The 16,260-nt window shown below is 45.1% G+C and overlaps 1 protein-coding gene across 1 annotated transcript in view; it reads right to left on the bottom strand.

Moving 5' to 3' along the window:
- TNN (tenascin N) overlaps nucleotides 1-12,289 on the bottom strand; it is an 85,258-nt gene extending 72,969 nt beyond the window's left edge. Inside the window, exons 1-2 of the mRNA XM_055582734.1 lie at nucleotides 12,219-12,289; nucleotides 193-633 (exon numbers count right to left, since the gene is read on the bottom strand). Coding sequence (XP_055438709.1) covers nucleotides 193-598 — 406 coding nt within the window. The 5' untranslated portion in view covers nucleotides 599-633; nucleotides 12,219-12,289. The remainder of the gene's footprint in view (nucleotides 1-192; nucleotides 634-12,218) is intronic.
- Nucleotides 12,290-16,260: the final 3,971 nt, after the last annotated feature.

The following is a 16,260-nucleotide window of genomic DNA, read 5'->3' as shown; positions in this document are numbered from 1 at the left end:
TGAAAGCACTGACCCAACAGTCCAGACTCACTTTAAGAGTTGCTGGTCCCTCCCTGCTCAGGCTAGAGCTAGTACCAGATAACATCCCCCTTAGAGAAAACCCAGAGTGAGAGGCAGGGTGCTCACGAGCCTGTAGAACACCTGAGGTGCTCTTTCAGAGTTTGTTGAATGGATACCAGGTGGTGCGCTCACCAGCGGCTCCCGGGCAGCAGCGCTCTGCGGTGCACCGCTCCTTCACCTCCGCCATCTCCTCCTCCAGCTTCTTCACCCGGACCAGGAGGTCCCGCAGGCTGCCTGCCAGCTCACAGTCCTTCTGTGGCGTCTGCAGGCGAATGTTGTGCCTGAAGACGATATTCTGTTCCTCGGTCTCCTCTGGGGCCAGGAGAGAGGTTCCATCACCACGAAGGGGCTGGGGGTCAGCCTCCACCTGGACCAAGGCAGACTTGGGCACGTCGATCTTGTAGGTGTGGCTGACGGTAACCTGTTGCTCCTTCTCGCTGCATCCAGAAGACTCGAGAGTGGCTGGGGCCGAGGTCACCAAGAGCACAGAGCCCAGCAGGAACACCAGGGGGAAGCAGAACCTCCCCTGGAGACCCATCCTTGGGGAGACGGGGAACTGATGCTCCTGGAAGCCTGCATCCAGAAGAACATGCAAAAGAAAGCCAGGGACATCTGCTGATGGAAATTGGCCTTTTTAATGGATTCTCAGGGTCCACGGGAAGCTGAGAAACCAGCAAAAAAAATTCATCCTTTATCTCCTGAGGGCTCAAATTAGATAATTTTTTTGTTCCTCCTTCATACATTGCACATTCCTGCCTCCTGCTTTGCTGACACTGTTCCTACTCCCTGGGAGGCCCTCCTCTTCATTTCTAATTCTGTATTTCACCTGCACTTTAATAATAACAAGAACAACTTCTTGAAGTCAGGGCATACTTTGTGCCAAGCTTTGCTCACCCTAATCTATCCTGACAACACTAACAATTGTAGCTGTATGTGGAACACAAGTTGTGTACCAGGCACTATTCTAAACATTCTACATTTATTATTTCATTCAATCGTCACAACAACCCTTCATGGAATATATGGTTATCCCCATTTTAGAGACAGGAAAACTGAGGCACAGCTACCTTAAATGACTTGCCCACAGGCACACATGGCTGAGAGTGGCAGAATATGAACCCGAGAAATCTGACACCAGAGTCCGTTCTGGTACCGAGACATCGTGCTGCCTCGTGAAGATGAGGAGGCAGAGGCTCATGGGATAGAGTGTGTTAACCTGGGTACCACGGCCAGAAAGGGCAGAACCTGTTCTCAGCCACTCAGGCGAGTGTTCCACTCACCACCTCTGCCCACAAGTGAGCAAAAGAGCAGAATTTCTAATCAAAAATAACTCTCCACAAAGTCTTCTCTCACACCCCCTCCCTCACCTCAGCTGGAAATTAGCTCTCCTTCTGTGGAACATTCAGAGCAGGGTATGTGTCCCTCTGAGCATCTCTTAGCAGTGATTCTTGTCTTTTAATTACTCTTGGATGCAACCTGTATCCACACAAGCCTAAGCCTTTTAAGGCCAGGACCCAGAGCCAAGTACTCTCAGGGACCGCCCCCAAGACAGGAACACAGAGCCCCACATGCTGAGGAGTTCAGTCAGCCTCCAACTCCTCTGGTGCTCAGGTGATTAGTAAGTCAGGCCACCTGGACCAGAGCTGGCTGTTAGGTTCCACCTCTGCTGCCCACAGAAAGTGTAGACCTCTGGCACCATCTGTGTGCAGGAGGACCCCATCTCTCCTGGGGCCCCTGGCCCCCATCTGGGATGGCACATTCTTGATCACTAACAAGCCGAGTCAGGGCAGATGCCAAGGACCTGGTTTGTACCTCATATTGACTCACAGGTGCTCAGTCACCAACCAGTACATCTCTCAGTCAAGCTGTCATCCAGAAACCAGTCTGCAGAGCTGCGTCCTGACAATGGACTCCTATGACCAACTCAAGACTCACAAGCATTTGTACTAGAGACCGGAGAAGTCAGGAAGCCTAGTCCTTTCCCGGTGGCTATGTCCCAGGCAAGCTCAGGGTCTGCCTCTCTGTGTGCGAGGCAGCTCCTATGTATTGAAAGGACAAATGGAGCGGGTCCTAAGTGTCTATCCCTGCAAGTTCAGTTCAGTTCAGTCGCTCAGTCACGTCTGACTCTTTGCGACCCTATGGACTGCAGCACGCCAGGCTTCCCTGTCCATCACCAACTGAGCTTTAGCCTCCTCAGTTGTCACGTGGGAAGAGCAGTGGCTGCTTGACTGCATTGTACGTGGAAGGCACTTAGCACCATGCCAGGCACATGTGTGCACGCTCAGGCACTTCAGCTGTGTCTGACTCTTCATGACCCTGCTGAGAGAGCCGATTCCTAGGTAGGCTGATAAGAAGTCTGGGGGTCCCCAAGGAGGAGAAAGGGGTCTGGAGTTCTCGAGGAGGAGAAAAGGACAAACTTTTTTTCTTTAAGCGCAGAACTGATGATTCCACAACAAAAGAATTCATCTTGCTCAAGGATATGTTTTTCCTTAAATTCTGTATATAACAATGTATCCTGCTTGAGGACATGTGTCTCCTTCTTGAGAACCTTCTGGCTAATCCTGTCATCTTAAAATGTATATTGTGGGAGTGGATCTAATAAGACCTTTACAACCTTGAGACATTCTTTTGATTTATTGTAATAACCAGTTAAAAAGTATATAGCTCACTTGCTAAGACTAGCAAGTGGGGCAATCTCCATCCCCCTTGTGATGTCTATGTCAGAAGCTTTCTCTGTCCCTTGTTATACTTTAATAAAACTCTGCTACACAAAAGCTCTTGCGTGATCAAGCCCAGTCCCTGGTCCCGAAGCTAAATCTTCTTCAGAGATCATGAATCCGACATCATTCACCATAAGCTATCACTATGGACTATAGTCCACCAGGCTCCCCTGTCCATAGGATTTCCCAGGCAAGAATACTGGAGTGGGTTGTCATTCCCTCCTCCAGGGGATCTTCTAGACCTAGAGACGGAACCCACATCTCCTCGGTAGCAGGGGGATTCTTTACCCCATGAGACACCTGAAAGCCCTGCCAAGCACATAGTAAGGCCTCAATAATTATTTTGAGGTTTTATTTTTAATCAGCTACTCAGTATGACTTCCTTTTTTCTCATCTCTTTTATTGGAAGGGTGATATTGAAAAGAATATACAACATAAATTGAATAGTTGGAGAAGGGGACAACAGAGGATGAGATGGCTGGATGGCATCACTGACTCGATGGACGTGAGTCTGAATGAACTCCGGGAGTTGGTGATGGACAGGGAGGCCTGGCGTGCTGCGATTCATGGGGTCGCAAAGAGTCAGACATGACTGAGCAACTGAATTGAACTGAACTGAACTGAACTGAATGAACTGTTATGGGCTTCCCAGTGGCTCAGTGGTAAAGAATCCACCTGCCAATGCAGGAGACACAGGTTTGATCCCTGGGTTAGGAAGATCTCCTGGAGGAGGAAATGGCAACCCACTCTAGTATTCTTGCCTGGAGAATACTATGGACAGAGGAGCCTGACAGGCTATAGTCCTTGTGGTTGCAAAGAGTCAGACATGAGTTAGCAACTGAACACACACACAATGAACTGTTTTAAAGGCAACAGTCATGGAACCACCATCCAAATTAAGAACTAGAATACTGTGGACCTGGAAGATATTATGCTTAGTGAAATGTCAAACAGAGAAAAATAAATACTCTATGTCTTCACTAATATGTGGAATCTTAAAAATAAATGAATAAATAAAAGAGAAACAGACTCACAGATAGAGAGAGAAAATTAGTGGTTATCAAAGAGGAATGAGGTGGGAGAGAGGCAAATGAAGTGAAGTGGATTAAGAGGTACATACTACTAGGTATAAAATGAATGTTACAAGGATATAATGTACAGCAAGGAAATATAGTCACTATTTTATAACTTCATATGAGGTGTAACCTATGAAATATAAAATTACTACACTGTACACCTGAAACTACTGTAATATTTTTGTCGATTAAAAAATTTTTTAAAAGAACTAGAATACTGCTAATGAAAGTGTTAGTCACTCAGTCGTCTCCAACTCTTTATAACCCCATGGACTGTAGCCTTCCAGGCTCCTCTGTCCACGGGATTCTCCAGGCAAGAATACTGGAGTGGGTTGCCATTTCCTTCTCCAGGGGATCTTCCTGATCCAGGGATCGAACCCAGGTCTCCCACATTGCAGGCAGATTCTTTACTGTCTGAGCCACCAGGGAAGCTCTGAGCCACTAGGGAAGCTGCTAGAATCCTAGGAAACCCCCATGTGTCCTCATCTGATACTGCCTCTCCTCCACATCAATAGTTGAAATCAGAGGAACACTATCAAAAGAATTGACCTGGGCAGACTACTTCTGGGCAGAAAAAAAGGAAACTCCCTAGTCATTAAGCCAAATTCTAATACTGTATAAAATCTTTAATTCTTAATAGTCACCATTTATTTCGTATCAGAAAGTGGAGGAAATAAATGCTGAAGGACCCTGGCAGAATTATTATTTAAAAAATCATAACATTACAACAGTAAATGTTATTTGTCAAGTTGCTGCTACATGCAAAGCATTGACCAGATGCATTAATCCTCATGTAAGATTGGTGTTATTCTCCTTACCCTGGGTGAAGAACCAGGTGTTGAAAGTAAGCTCACTTACCAGGAGCTGCTCAACTAGTAGGCAACACAGACAGGATTCTCATTTAGGTGTATCTGATTGCAAGCCTGTGCTTGTTCTTCATTGATGCGACATTCTGATACAAATAACGGATGAGTTCAGTATACACCATTTCTATGCAATCCCCTCCTTTGAACAAATGTCCTATATGTTGTACCCAAAGATTGTGCCACCATTGTGAACTAACCAGAAGAGCCCCAAAGGAAAGCTCTTCTTCATGTTACCCCTTTGCCACACTCACTCCATCTTGGCTCTTTCTATTAATATTATCCAAAGCATGTATTATTAATAATAGTAATAGCACACCTCTTCTGATCACTTATTACCTTCCAGGAACTGGACCCAACAGCTTGCAGAGGTAATGGAATGGTCAGTAAGACATTTCTTGTCATCAGCTGATTTAGACAGTTGGTTAATAAGTCCCCAAACATTTTAGAGAACGCTGTTCTACTGGAGAGTTTCTGGGGGTGGGGAATTTGGGGGTGAATAAGAAGTGAATACAGTACCTGCCCCTTGCCTGGAGGAATTCAGAGACGTGAGTTTTCTTGGAACGGGCTGCATAGCAGACATTAGAGGGAAGCCACAGTGGGAGGGCTTGCACCCCAGAGTTTGGGGAGACAAGGTATGTAAGTCCTTCCACAGGTGAAGTTCATGCCACAAAAATGATGCAGCAGGGGCCAGAGTTGAGATGCACCCGCCACAGCTCACTCCAGGGGGTGAACTACCAGAGGAGGTGCTCAGAGGGTAAAATGGGGATGGTCTGAAGAAAAGAGGGGGCAGGTGGAACCAGCTCTGGGAGCAGCTGCCTTAACAAGGCGTCTGATAACCAGAGGGAACTATAACAGCCCTTGCTTAACGAAATGCCTTTTCCCTTCTCTTCTGACCCCCGACCCTGCCTCAGTGAGCAATGTGCTAGTTGGAGTGGGGGAGATGGAAGAAGGAAAGCAACTTACCAGGCCAAATGTGACCCCCCCCACCCCCACCCGCTCACTCATCTTTGGATTCCAACATCACCCTAAACTGAGTGAAAAGAAAAGCTGCAGCTTGGGTGGGAGACCAAGACTCTGATATGGGAATGGACCTGCCTTTCACAAAAGGGGTTCTCTTCCAAACCCCAAAATGACCAACAGAGCTCTGGAATCTGCTGGAGATCTTTGTGAGAAGATGGAGAAGGTGAGGAGCACCAGTAGAGTGATTTGGAAGGTAGGTGTAGGATAAAAATGACTGTATTTCATCGTTACTGTCTTCCAAAGTTCAGCTGAGTGATAAACCAGTCACACACACATTCTCTGCTTACTTCCCTAGGATGGAAACTGAGGCTCAGAGGCAACAAGCAATGTGCCCCGTGATTGTGCAAGGAAACTGCAAGATCGTAGACTGGAACCCAGGTGCACAGTGTCCACTAACTGAGCCATTAACTTCTGGGTGCTCTGCCATCACCAGTTACCACACAGATAGATCTGAAAAAGCACTTTCTAGGTACAGGCTGCACACAAGTTTCCACTGTCAAATCTCTGCTTCCCAGGCAAAAATAGAGCTAAAAAGCAGGCTTCAGACCTCTCTGCCCACTGCTGTTATCCAACTACCCCCCTACCCCCAGCCCATGGCTTGCTATTCTCCAAAATATAAATGGAGTGCAGATGGTTTTCTGAAGAAGTTCTGAACAAATGCAAAAAAATCCATGGACTCTTGTCATAAACCGCAGCAGGACTGGGCATAGCCCACCCAGTCTCTCCATGTTTGTCTTTGAAGCCTGGAATAGGGGAAATCCCAGAAGCCCTTGTAGGAGTGTTCACTGTCACCCATCCCTCTGAGTTGTAGCAAGATGTCCTTGCTAATTACAGCCTCTTGGATGCCACACATTGAGGTCAGATTTTCCTGCTGCTGCTGCTGCTAAGTCGCTTCAGTTGTGTCCGACTCTGTGTGACCCCATGGACTGCAGCCCACCGGGCCCCTCCGTCCATGGGATTTTCCAGGCAAGAGTACTGGAGTGGGTTGCCATTGCCGTTTCAGCAGATTTTCCTAGGCAGGGGTATTTCTCAAAAGATGATGAGAATGGCGGAGTCCTCAACCTAGCTCTTCTGTCAAGGGTAATGGGTGGGAGGAGATGCCTTCTGGCTCTCTCTCTGACACGTGGCAGGGGGCTCAGGGGAAGAAAGGGATGACTTCACCCACTCTTTTATGAACGGTGACCACAGACAGAGCTCTGCGAGGACAGGGAGGAGACAGCGAGGGCAGTACACGTCACCCAGAAAAATGCAGGGCAAGTTTCTGAATGGGGATGATTATCCTGTGGGGAACAGTTTTCCGTGGAGAGAAGAGTAACTGCTGTAGGAATATATCGGCAAAGGCTGTAGGAGCGCAGGGAAAACGCACGCAGGAAACCAGGCGTCCTCAAGGATCAGTTTCATTGACTGACGTGCATGCGGCACATGCTAAGTCACTTCAGTCATGTCTTTGCAAATCTATGGACTGTAGCCCACCAGGCTCCTCTGTCCATGGGGATTCTCCAGGCAAGAATACTGGAGTGGCTGCGGGGGAAATCTGTCCCAACCCAGGGATCGAACCCGAGTCTCTTGCATCTCCTGCAATGGCAGGAGGTTTATTACCACTAGTGCCACCTGGGAAGCCCCTCATTGACTGAACCTTTATTTAATTCTGACTTCAGGAGGGGCGGTGGGTGATGGGGAGAAATAGGAGCAGTGTGCATTAAAACTCAGGACAAATGCTGCCTCCTATTGCTGTTCTGAGAAAGGCTCTTTGAGGTGTATCCTGCTGACGATGAACTGGATGGATGGTCCCCCTAGTTCAGCCCTGAGGCTAAACTGATGTCACTGGGCTCTACATTTATGCTTTATTTCATTCTCTTTTGGCAGCCACATCTACCCTTGTGGCTTTCATTTCCAACTAAACACTGAGAGCTCCCCGATCTGTATGTGAGTTCCTACCCCAGACATCCCTGTAAGCTCAGGGATGACAGTGGCCGTGACTGTTGAATTTCTCCATATTCACAGCCTTACAGCACAGTCCTGGCCAAAGTAATATTTTGTGTAAATAAGAATAGCCACTGGGTTTTTGCTGGTGTGTTTTTGCTTGTGTGTTTATTAGATGATGGGTACTGTGTCACATGCTTAATGATGAGACAGGATTCTCATTTACTCCCCAAAATCCTGGTAGTCAATGGATGTCATTCTTTGTTACAGGTGCTCAGAGAGGTTAAGTAAGTTGCCTAAGGACACAGAGCTAATAAGAAGCAAGTGTATTAGTCGCTCAGTCGTGTCTGACTCTTTAGCGACACCATGGACTAAAGCCCACCAGGCTTCTCTGTCCATGGGATTTCCCAGGCAAGAAGACTGGAGTGGGTTGCCATTTCCTTATCCAGGGGATCTTCCCAACCCAGAAATTGAACCCAGGTCTCCTGCATTGTAGGTGGATTCTTTACCATCTGAGCTAAGGAATATATCCCAAGCTGGGATCAAGACCAGGTCTGTCCACTCCCCATATCCGTGTTCTTCATTTCTCTGCTATAATTATTGCATCAAATGGAAAAAATCCAATAAGATTACTACATGTGAAAAAGAGACCAAATGTCCGCCTTCCTGAAATGTTTAAGAGAGGGATTCTCCAAAATAAAAGAAGCCCAAGTCATACCGAGTGCTCAGTTAAACACAAATTTTTTCTGAGCAGTACCAAAGATAAACCCCTGGAAAGATAAATTATTGTTTGTCCCATAAAGAGGTTAAATTCTGGTCAGTTATCTTGAGAGGCTGGAAAGCTCTCTTCCTAGGAAACACAAAGCAGACCAAGACGTCTGTCTGTAGGGGTAATTATCAACCAAGTCTTTGGCCAGAGGAGAAGGATGGACTCTGATCCCAGATGGTCCTCTCCAATCCTAGGGCTGGTGGTCTTTATGTCACTTCATTTTCTCCAAAGAAGGGCAGGAATAAAATATACTACTTAGATCAAAGAGAGTAGTGGTCAATTTCTTAGCTACCATTACAGATCTATTTAAATTTAGGGCTTTCTCTGGTTCCCTTATTACCTCATCTTGCCCTTACAGTTAACCACAGCAAATAAGAGCACTGCTTTGGGTTTTAGAAAAACTGTATTATCTTGGATTTCAGGGTGGAATCACTTCAAAAGATATTCTGTCACCAAATGAAAGGGTGAATATCACTGAGCTAGGAAGGAAAGTGAAGGAGGTGGGTAGCTAGGGATGTCGCGATGTCACAAAAGTTCCCTGGAAAATTTACTCCTCTCCCAAACTCCCTCTGGCATATTCACCAGTGATCTGTTAACTCAGGGTCTTTTAACTCTAAAGACCCTGAGTGCCTCGAGGGTCTTTTAACTCAAACATTCAGTCTAGGAGAACAAGTTCTCATGCAACTGAGTACTTGCTGTGGCTCAACTCACCCTGGCCTGGAAACCTTATGTAAGGAGTTTCACCTCTGTATCTTTTTCTCCTGCAGGTTGCAAACACCTATGATACACAAGGCCTTCCCTGGTGGCTCAGTCGTAAAGAATTCTCCTGCCAAAGCAGGAGACGTGGGTTCACTTCCTGGATCAGGAAGATTCCCCTAGAGAAGAAAATTACAAGACACTTCAGTATTCTTGCCTGGGAAATCCCATGGACAGAGGAGCCTGGTGGGCTGCGATCCATGGGGTTGCAAAAGAGTCAGACACGACTTAGCAACTAAACAACAACAAATGATGCCCAAGGTCGTACTGTTTCCATCTGGGTCACTCTTTAGACAAACCAAGTGTATATGAGCATTTTCATTTCTAGTCTTTGTGACGTTGAACTCTGCACAGCCATTCTCCATAGGACATGAGTCAGCAAGTTGTGAGTGAGGATGAAAAATTGATTTTATGTGATAAGGCTTAATACGGTCACATTTCAGACCTCAGTTCCCTCAACTCAACCACTCTGCTAGTTCAGTGGAATACACCCAGTGAGTGGCCAAGAAATCCTTGTGAAGACCTCACACTGCCATGCAATACCCCTTCTCACAAAGAACTCTATCAAGTCTGCCTATGTGCCATAGGCTGGAAAAGATAAAGGATGGCATTCCTGACCCAGCCTCAGCACTCAATCACTTTTTCTTAGATTGCTCGTGTGATTGTTTTGTTCTATCAACGGAATCTCTCTTTAACGTTTTTTTTTTATTTGATTGCATCAGGTCTTAGGGCACTCAAGATATTCATTACATCATAAACCTTTCACTGTGGTGCATAGGCTCAGTAGTTGCGGCACACAGACTTAGTTGCCCCAAGGCATGTGGAATCTTGGTTCCCTAACCAGGGATTGAAGCTAGGTCTTGGGCGTGACAAGGCAGATTCTTAAACTCTGGACCACCAGGGAAGTCTCTATCAACTGAATCTTAATCCACCCTGCAAAGACTCACATGGGTGATGAGAAAGTGGCTACCATTTTCTAAGCACTTATTATGTGCCAGCCTCTATACTAAGAATGTTTAGAAGCTCCAGCAAAGATATTTATTTATCCCCCAGGAAGGTCACACACACACAAAAAGACCTTCATTTTGCTTTCAAGGGAATGCACAGGCTCATGCATGAGGGGAAGACAAAATGGGCACAAGAGCAAAAATTCAGAGACCTCGAACCACATCAAACCAAACACCCAGGCTCCAGAATGACTAAATATTACCTTATACAAAATTAACCTTATTCCCTATGGTCCTGAGGGGCGTCTGATGAGAAACTATACTTGCAGCTGAATAATAAGGAAGAGAGACACATCATGAAAAAGTTGCAATTCCTTTCTTTAGTTTAGCATGTGGTTTTCCACATATTGAAATAACTTGAAAGCTCCAGCCTTCTATCAAAGAGGAGAGGCCTTTCCTTGTTAATTTCCAAGGATTTGCACTGCTCCACCCACACTCACTGGATCTCTCTTTGAGACCAGCAGCACATATTCAGATGGTGGCTGATTGTCATTAACAGTGAGTCTACTGTGCTGAAACCCAGAAAAGCCCCTGAAATCTCAGATCTGAGATCTCAGCTTCATCGGCTTGCATTCTGGCGACTCCAGATACTGCTACAGAACCTCAACCATGATCTCATGTCTGTATCCAGACCTTATAGGAGCCAAGGCTCTGGAATGAGCACTGGGTGGACAAGAGTTTCCACTGGGTCTGGGCACGATTTCCTCTGGCATCTTCTTGGGAACAGACCTCAGTCTACCCTTCATTTCAAACCACAGACGAGGACTGGGATGGAAACCAGAAGCCACAAGATGATTTCAAGTCATGCTGTCCTATTTTCTCTCTTCCAGGAGTCAACTGCAGCCCACAAACTTGGGGACATAGCAGGATTCAGAATTGCATGAAAGAATGTCAGGTGGTTTTTTCCCTCCTCCCTGGGAAAATAATACGATGCTAGTACTCTTTATTCCTTCCTAAGTTCCTTCTCCCAACACTCTAGCCTTGATTCTGAGTCTCCAACAAATGTCCAAATGCCAAAAAGCACTGAGTTTTTTCCATGTAGTCTCTGTGCTCAGCCAGCCACCAATCTATAGTCTTGGCTGAGCAGGTGTCACCTGATACCTTAGTAATACTTCAGCTTCTCCAAGAACCACTGGACTTTGGGCACTGTGGTTAACCTATGTCCAGATTTGGGCAGTTTCTCATTTTTATGTTAGGACTTGCTCTTTTCTTAATGCTTATATAGGCAACTCAGTTTTGTGCTTTTAAGTGTTTGTTCTCACTCATTCTTTCTCTCTCCTTCTCCTAGCTCTCTCCCAAACATAAAAATAGATACATAAATGAAAACATCTCCCAAAACTAACCCACCACATTATTCCTTGAACAGTTTCAAAATGTTTCCTTTGTGGCATTATGAGGGTAATATCATGAAGATTTCGAGAAAAGACATTGTCCTCTTACAATAAGAATCAAAACTGATCAAATTAAATATTTGAATAAACTTCAAAGCTCTTCAAGTTCATTCACAAACATCATCTTTATTGGAATATACAAAATCCAGAAAAGAAAAAAGTTATAATGGTTTCCTGATCACAACTAAAATGAAAGCTCCATTTTAGAATTTTTAAAAGTGAGATATAGCAGATAAATTGCAAAAACAGAGAAGTCTTTGACATTGTAAAGCCAACAAAAGAATAGAGATGAGAACATACTAGACTTAAAAGAAACATTTAATATAAAAATCTATTATTCCATGTGGAAATTTCCCTACAATACAGACTGCATCTGGCCAGGTAAGAAGATTGTGCTTAGCTCAGTTGGGGAATCAAGTATACTATTGGTTAGGGACATGTTACTCAGGTCCTGGGAAATATTATTAGGAAATAGTATTTCCTAATTGGAAATAAATATCACCTCATGGAGTTGACAGGAGACCAATTACTCTGGATATTTAGGATCGGGAAGTGAAGCCCATGAATTCATTTGCACCTGGCCACCATCCTCCCCCCACAGGTAGAATCATCAGAGATTGGTGCTCTTACCTTGGAGGCTGCGGGGTACCACTTCCAATACTTCTGCTACCTGGAAGCCAGGCCTCTGGGGCTGCAGACCTTGGTGCTTGTCCCTCGTTCTCTAATTCCCTCAGCTGTCCTCTCTGGGTTTAAATCCCATCCAGGCCAGGGGAGGAGCCAAGAGGGACTCTTGGGTGTTCCCTTCTCTTCCCAGCAAAAACTCAGTTAAGAGATAATGAACAAGTCTTTCTTATTCTAACCAGGAAAGGAAAAAATATATACAAAATTTCCCCCCTTTGTTTTTACTTCAGTTACACAGCAGCTAAAAATACTGGAGGCTGTTTCCATTTAAGTAGGTCCAGAATAAGGTTATTAAAAGAGTTTGCATGTCTCCTGGCCAAGAGCGGGGTCTCAGGGTTTGAAAGTACATTCAGCGAGTCTCTCTTTTTTTGCTGTTTCTGGCACTCTGGGATTTATTGCCTACCATTTTTAAAATAGGAGAAGACCTCAAGCATAGAAAGAAACAAGTGGAGACCTCAGGGACAGAACCTCTGTGACTCCCTCCCCCTCTCCCTCCATCAGTTCACAGCTGGGAGTGGTGGGTTTCTGAGGACACCTGAGCACAATAGCAGACCCAGAGGGTCCACTTCACAGCCCATTCTTACCCCCAGCCCTTCCCAGAGGCCTCCCACTCACCAGCACAGAAGACCCCCATCACCAGGAAGGCACAGTGGTGCCCTTTCATCTACCCTTCCCCTTTTGCCATCGAATGGCCAGGCCTTTACCCTTTCTATGAACCAGCTGTTCCAATAGGTCACAGCCCTACCCTCCACCCCTCTCCTGCCCTGCTTGAGGTGGATTCTGGAGCACAGATCTACAACATAATGGAACGAGCCCACATGTTTTAGTTCAGCTCCATAGTCATCAAATGTTGTTGGAGAGAGAGCAGGAGAAGGAAGAGGACAGAAGAGATGTGGGATCAGGGAGCTGCTCCCAGAAGTGTGAAGGTGCGTCCAGAGCCAGACTGAGTGTATCTGAAGCTTGTGTCTGTTACTGGCAGATGAACTTTGACTTAACCTCTTCCTGCCTCTGCTTATTTATCTCTAAACAAGAATTATGTGATTATGGTGAAGATTAAATGAGTTGATACATGTAAAGAATTTTGACTAATCACAGGGACACAATGGTGGTTCAATAATTGTTGGCTTCAGGGGAGGGAGGAAGGGATAAATTAGGAATTTGTGATTAACAGATACAGGCAACTATTTATAAAATAGATAAACAACAAGGACCTACCACATAGCACAGGAACTGTATTCAAAATCTTGTAATAACCCTGTAATGGAAAAGAACCTGAAAAACAATATGTGTGTGTGTGTGTGTGTGTGTGTATTTTTGACTAGCCTGAAGAAGGAGGAAAAACAATCAAAGGAGAGGAGTCAGGTCCCACATGGGATCAACGCTGCAAAAAGAGAAGGAAACTGTCACAAGATGTAAGACATAGAGCAATGGAGTTCAGAGGAAGCAAGAATCCAGAACCAGACATAAGACCCTAACCACAAGCCATAAGCACTTTCACCCTGTCCATGACAGGATGGACAGAATCAGTCATGGGAACAGGGGCAGTTCCCACAGATTGTCAGATGGAGGTTGGAGCTGATTTTATTTAACTCTAAGAAAGGTGACTTCCATTGGCATTCATATTACAGGATTTCTTCTCAGTAGCCCTCATTTCGAGATCCATAGTGCTGGTTGACTTCTCTATGAGTTTATGCAGAGGTTCATTAATTTCAATAAGAGCTCCTGGAGAATAAGGACTTAGTTTTCTTCTTTTACCCTCACTACCTATGGTATTGCCAAGTACATAATGCATTACTTTAAATTTTCCAGCATGACAGATTTATTCCTTGAGATGCCCAAGGACAAAGCAAATTCCCCAAACCTATCCAGGCCTAATGAATGGTGGAAGGCACTGTTTTGTCTGCCTCCCCAACCCCCTTGCCCTTCCTCTTGCCCATGAGAACCCCAATTTTACTTAAATAGCCACTTGCCTTCTCCTGATCTTGGGCTTCAGGGGTGTATAAACCCATTCCATGCTCCAGGAAGTGGGTTCTGATTTACCTAAACTAACCAGGGTAATTCCACGGTCCTTACTACTGACTGGTTCAGACAAGAACATGCAATGCTTTAGGGATCAGTGAGTTGTAAGGAGAGGCTACTGATGGGACTTCAGGGAAAGGTCCTAACTAAAAAAAAATAAATAAATGACTCAGAGAGGAGACAAACATTATCCCATCTTTATATAAAGCCTGAGACTGTGTCAGACACCTTGCAACCAAATGTAAGGAGTCTTAGCCAAAGACAAAGAAAATCTTTCAGAGATGGCCAAGCAGAAAGATAGCAGGAATCTGGGTTTTTTAATGACATTACTAAGCTGCTGAATTAATTGCCCCTCAAGTTTTTCTTTAGGCCTCCCAGGTGGTTCAGTGGGTAAAGAACCCACCTGCCAATGCAAGAGATGCAAGAGACACTGGTTCAGTCCCTGAGTCAGGAAGATCCTCTGGAGAAGGAAATGGCAACCCACTCCAGTATTCTTGCCTGGAAAATCCCATGGACAGAGAAGCCTGGGGGGCTATAGTCCGTGGGTTGCAAAGAGCCAGATGCAACTTAGCACACAAGTTTTCTACTTCAGCACTTTCTTGAGTCAGGATTTTGCTTCTTAGAACTGAGAGCATTCCACAGGATTCTACATTTCTCTGTTAATTTCTTGATAGAAAAGTGATTTATTGACATGCCACTAAGAACGTAAAGAGAGAGAGATAGAAAACCCTAGGAAGAAATCACCACAGCCAGGGACGGGCCATAACTTACAGACAAGTAAATCAGTTTCCAAAGCTTTCTGTTCCTTGAGCAGCACTGCATGGCCTTCAGGTTGGGACTCCATGGCAGATTTTAAATTCTTTTTTTTTAATATTTTTAAATCTTTATTGGGACTTCCCTTGTGGTTCAGCTGGTAAAGAATCCACCTACAATGTTTGATCCCTGGGTTGGGAAGATCCCCTGGAGAAGGGAAAGGCTACCCACTCCAGTATTCTGGCTTGGAGAATTCCATGGACTGTATAGACCATGAGGTCGCAAAGAGTCAAATGTGATTGGGTGACTTTCACTTCACACCATATATTTAAATTTATGGACCACAGCCTTGTCTAACTCAATGAAATTATGAGCCATGCCTTGTAGGGCCTTCCAAGACAGACAGGTCATGGTGGAGAGTTCTGACAAACTGTGGTCCACTGGAGAAGAGAATGGCAAACCATTTCAGTATTCCTGCCTTGAGAACCCCATGAACTGTATGAAATGGCAAAAAGATAGGACACTGAAAGATGAACTCCCCAGGTCAGTGGTACCCAGTATGCTATTGGAGATCAGTGAAGAACTAACTCCAGAAAGAATAGACAGAGCCAAAGCAAAAACAACACCCAGTTGTAGATGTGACTGGTGATGGAAGAAAAGTCTGATGCTGTAAAGAGCAATACTGCATAGGAATCTGGAAGGTTAGGTCCATGAATCAAGGCAAACTGGAAGTGGTCAAACAGGAAATGGCAAGAGTGAACATCGACATTTTAGGAATCAGTGAACTAAAATGGACTCGAACGGGTGAATTTAACTCAGATGACCACTATATTTACTACTGCAGGCAAGAATCCCTTAGAAGAAATGGAGTAGCCCTCATAGTCAACAAAAGAGTCCGATACATGTATTTGGATGCAATCTCAAAACATGACAGAATGATCTCTGTTCATTTCCAAGGCAAACCATTCAATATCACAGTGATCCAAGTTTATGCCCTGATCAGTAATACTGAAGAAGCTGACGCTGAATGGTTCTATGAAGACCTACAAGACCTTCTAGAACAAACACCCAAAAAAGATGTCCTTTTCATTATAGGAGACTAGAATGCAAAAGTAGGAAGTCAAGAGATACCTGGAGTAACAGGCAAATTTGGCCTTGGAGTACACAATGAAGCAGGACAAAGGCTAACAGAGTTTTGCCAAGAGAACGCACTGGTCAT

The sequence above is a fragment of the Bubalus kerabau genome, chromosome 5, assembly GCF_029407905.1.
Source record: "Bubalus kerabau isolate K-KA32 ecotype Philippines breed swamp buffalo chromosome 5, PCC_UOA_SB_1v2, whole genome shotgun sequence".
Classification (NCBI taxonomy): domain Eukaryota; kingdom Metazoa; phylum Chordata; class Mammalia; order Artiodactyla; family Bovidae; genus Bubalus; species Bubalus kerabau.
This window is presented reverse-complemented; position numbering and strand designations above follow the sequence as displayed.